Raw genomic sequence first — 4528 nt, 5'->3', positions numbered from 1 at the left:
GAACTGCAGTATCTATGTTGTTCATTTTCTTTCATCTCTCTCTCTCTCTTTATGTATGTATGTGTGTGTGTATATATATATATATATATATATATATATATATATATATATATATATATATATATATATATATAATTTTTTAGCCATCTATGTCTTGGACAGATTGGTCTAAATTCATAAAAGCAATTGATTTGGGGCTTTACTGAATGTCCTCTTGAGTAAACATTTGTCTGTGCCGTCAGTCATTATATTTAATAATTACACTCTTTCCAGAAGAGGCTATGCATAATAAAAACAATGACATATTATACTGAATAACTAAGGAAAACCTTAAAGACAAACAACTACATAAAAGGCTGTAAAGCTTTATTAAATGGTAGCAAATCACATGCATTATCAGGCTGTCATCATATTAATTGCCATCTTTTTTGACTCAAGGTCCTACAAATCCAGACAACAGACTTGCAATAGGTGGACACCTGCTATAGGAATCAGAAAGACAAGATCATTTAGGGTCTCATACCAACATAGGAGGGTTAAGCAAATCTTGTGTAAAGTGCTGGCATAACTTCTGTCACACAGAAATAATGCAATATAACCAACAATCTGCTTTTTCCCCATGGCTACTAATGAAAGGCAAGATAGTGAAAACATATATACAGTATATCATATAGAATAATATAAATCTATTATGCATATTTGTCTTCAGGAAAATATATTTTACACATTTCAGCAAAAAATCCATGCAATTCACAAAGGGACAACCACAACAACAGACCTTGATTGTGGCAATTAGGGTGTTATTTCATTAAGGCTTCTTAATAATGTAGTGTAAAACAGGAAGAGTTATATGTTTTCAAGACATAAAATATGTAGTTGCAACATCCACGTAATACCACAGTGACTCTTGTGCAGCTACGAGGTCATCTTTGTTTAATCAGGTGTTAATGTGACGGAGGACGCGACGCAGCGAGTGTCCATCTCGTGCAGTGCACATGGCAGGAAGGGGTACAGGCTCCGTCTTGTGCTCCACGTTGTTGAAGTGGCACTTCTTAAGATGGTCCGACATGCTGGGGAGATCGGTGAAACCCCAAGACAACACTGGGCTGAAAGCGGTGCTGAATCTCCACACCTGCGTCAGAAAATAAAGAAAAAAGATGAAGAATGAAGTCAAACCTTTAGAAGGGCTCCTGTTGATTTGTTAAATGCATTTTACATATAATCTTTGTCTGAAGCTACACTCCATTACACGTTACAGCAACCAAAAATCCTAAATCTACCTTCCAGCTCACTGCCATCATACATTTAAAAAATGTTTTTATACTTAATGTTTTAAAAAATATGGTAAAAGTACAAAATAAATGTGTGCATATAATATTATAGCATTTACTGTAGCTACAGTGGCACATCAGCTATTTGGAATGTTTCCTCTGTGAAAAGCACAACATCTTTGTATCCGATTTTATAAGATAAAAAATCCATCAGAAAACTCTGACTACTCACTCTGTTTTTGATCTGCCATGACACAGTGCCAGGGGTACTAGGCCATCGTCTCCGCTCCCACTGCAGCTCCACTATGCCCCTGGTCTGGAGCAGACTGGCACACACCTCCCTCATTGTCTGTGACACCAGTGACAGCTGACAGAGGCTGAAACTGTCCAGGAATCCAGCTATGTGCCACAATATCTCAATAGGAAGCCCGCTAATTTGGTCACACTGGAAGTCACTTGGAAATTTTGCCCTTGGGCACGGCTGTACCCCGAAGGACCTGAGGTGCCTGTCATGAACCACTTTGGCCCCCTTGGTAGATGGGTAAAACCTCCGCTGAGAAAATGTGCAACCATAATATGCGAGGGGGCAGCGGTGCTCCATCCAACCATTGAGACCAGCATGAATGTCACCATGGACATTTGTGAAATGGGAAGAAAACTGGTCCCGCCGCAATGACTGACCACAGACAAAAGGGAACATGTGCTGGTAGCGGGGGTTAGGTGGGAGGTAGCGGTTATGCGGGACTGCCTCGACCTCCAGAGCTTCCAGAACAAGCCCAAGGCGGAGAGTGCGGAAAGGGCTCGGATAGGAGAGCTGTGGGGCAGCATGGTCACAGGCAGATGCAGACGCAATTTCACCCACTCTGGTGTTGGTTACCAAGATTGCTGCAGGGAAAGTGAAAGTCTGTGTGCCAAAGTCAACACGGTAGCCATCAACATAGACTGTGTCAGAGATCCTTCTACACTCTCTGGACTCCTCCAAACAGAAGAGCAGCGCTGCTGTGATTAGATCAATTTCTCCTAGACCCATGGGGTCGTCCACCTGTTCCAGATCCGAGGTATCTACTGCCTTGTCCTCCATTTTGGGTCGCAATCTAAACGCCAACCTGTCTGGAATGCAACCTATCCGTCCATTAGGTAATGAACATTGGCCCTGGCCCCTAAAAAAATTGTAATTGTGGAACTTTCGCTCAGGCCCATGGTTTCCCAAAAGAACTAGTCCCCTATCTTCCAGGACCACATGAGCAGCCCTCTGTGCCACACCCTGGCTGACATGCACTGGAGATGTCATTGGGGGGAGGCCCGGCTCCTGAGAAACCCCAGCATTCATGTCATCTTTCACCTCAACCGGACAGGTCTTTAAAATCTTTAGATCTGTTCCTGACAAAGCCCCATTTCCTCTCAAACAGCTAGAACAAACACTGTGCTCCTCCATCTCTTTTTTATTCGAACCATCAGCAGCTCCAGGTGTTTTTCCGTCGGGTCCATTCTGAAGGTCTCCGTAGTTGCTCGATCTACTCTTGATACACTCTTTGCTGCTGTCAATAAGGTTCGCACTGCTCACAAAGTCCAAAGCAGCAACTAAGCTTCTCGCAGTCTCCACTGTGGCCTCGTAGAGTTTACTGAAGTGCTCCTCGTTCAAGCCATTAATTCCACTGACAATTCTCTCTTTTGCCGAGCCTTGTGGGGGAGGTTGTGGCTGATGTGAGGATGATACCTGTGAAGGTGACTCAGTAATGGTGGCGGTCTCAGGGGCAGATGGACTAGCAGGGACAAGTGGCTCTCCTTCTACAGTAGGTGCCATGGCAATCACCTTGAGGGACTCGAGTAGTGTACGCTGGTCCTGAAGAGCAAGGGCCATATCCAGCTGCTCCACCTCTTCCACCCCACGGCTCAGGCTCTCATAGGAAGTGTAGTCCAGGCAGCTAACAGGCCATCTGTTCCACTCCATAGTGCAGCACACCACTCCAGCTGGACACACTTCAAGGTGTGCATACATTTGGTTGCGTACCAGGGTGGCAGGGCAGCCATAGCCACTGTTTAGGCAGGGAACCCTCACTAGTGCGCACATAAGGTGGTGCTCATCAACTTTGCAGGAGTGAAATACAGCCCCACACACCAGAGGACAGGTGATAAGATCACATGAAATGCCTGGTTGAGGTCTGACCATGCATCTCTGATTAACACAGGACATACAGTGGACATGGTCCTCCTCCATCTTCAGACCTCAAGGGGTGCAAAGCTTCTGATGGGGTGTAAAGCTCCTGATGATGACTGAGAAAATCCACCGTCCTGCCCAATAGTCAGAAAGAGAAATAATATCAGTGTATTACAGATTGTGGTAAAAGTGATTCAACACTGACATAGTAACATAGCCTCATATGCATACATCAATTAAGTCAATGAAACAGGGCTACCAAACAAACTGAAGGACTAAGCAAACCTAAGTTATCTGATGTCCTGATGTCATGTCTTGCCATGTCTAGAACTGGCTCAAAGGCTGTGAAACAGCGCCCCACCTCCTTTGTGGACATCAACGGCAGTCACGTAATGCACCTACAGGCTGTTTTATACAAATACCTTTTTAGGAAGCTTCCCAACGTGTTCTCAAAGAGGCCAAAACCGTTCCTTTCTAACATTAGGAAGTCACGAGACAGCTCTAGAAAGACCTTAGAAAAACAATTAGGTTGAAAAAGATAGTTTAGGAGTTAAATTGACAGTGTGTGAAAGTGACAAAGTTGACATTTGATTGACGTCTGGTTGTGTACACATTGTATGATTTCCTATAGTTTAGGATACATGTTCTTACATACTAAGTGCAAAAGCAATGTGCAGACAGAAAAAACACTTCTACTGATTAAGACAATAATCAGTAGAACACTAGTAAGTTACATATAACGTGGTAACTGTTGTATTCTGATCATTTCATGTGTAGACAGAGTACAGAGAAAGTGAATGTTCTTCAACTGAGACGCTCATCTATAATGCTTCTGGTAAAGTAACACAGCACCAGTCTGTCTGTTCTCGCCACAATGTTATGCAACAATAAATTGAATACAGTACACGTAAACGAAATTTGGAAAAGGAACAGCTATTCTGTCACTTCGAAGTTTTGGGCTGACTTGCAAATGCAGCTTGCATAGATATCATCCGCATCATCTAGTCACCGAGCCAGACCATCACATATTTCAATCATAGTAAATCCTTACATGTGGTGAATATATACTGTGCCCGTTTTGGCTAAATTAGTTGAAGCA

At 43.3% G+C, this 4528-nt stretch overlaps 1 protein-coding gene across 1 annotated transcript; it reads right to left on the bottom strand.

Moving 5' to 3' along the window:
* Nucleotides 1-382: 382 nt before the first annotated feature.
* On the bottom strand, nt 383-3511 carry LOC306733366 (F-box only protein 30-like). Its single transcript, XM_079214591.1, has 2 exons — nt 1504-3511; nt 383-1132 (listed from the first exon to the last, which is right to left on the bottom strand). Exons 1-2 carry the CDS (start codon nt 3487-3489, stop codon nt 938-940), a joined length of 2181 nt encoding a protein of 726 aa, XP_079070717.1. The 5' UTR covers nt 3490-3511; the 3' UTR covers nt 383-937.
* Between the last annotated feature and the right edge of the window lie 1017 nt (nt 3512-4528).

This window comes from Taurulus bubalis (genome assembly GCF_910589615.1).
Source record: "Taurulus bubalis genome assembly, chromosome: 3".
In the NCBI taxonomy this organism is placed as follows: Eukaryota; Metazoa; Chordata; class Actinopteri; order Perciformes; family Cottidae; genus Taurulus; species Taurulus bubalis.
Note: the sequence above shows the minus strand (reverse complement) of the source record. Positions and strands in the feature narration are given on the sequence as shown.

What these genes read in the sequence shown, in the direction of transcription:
- LOC306733366 (XM_079214591.1), bottom strand. Translation starts at nt 3,489, where the DNA reads ATGGAGGAGGACCATGTCCACTGTATGTCCTGTGTTAATCAGAGATGC. An exon ending in CATGGCAGATCAAAAACAGA is followed by an intron (nt 1,133 to 1,503) that starts GTGAGTAGTCAG and finishes TTTCTGACGCAG; the next exon opens with GTGTGGAGATTCAGCACCGC.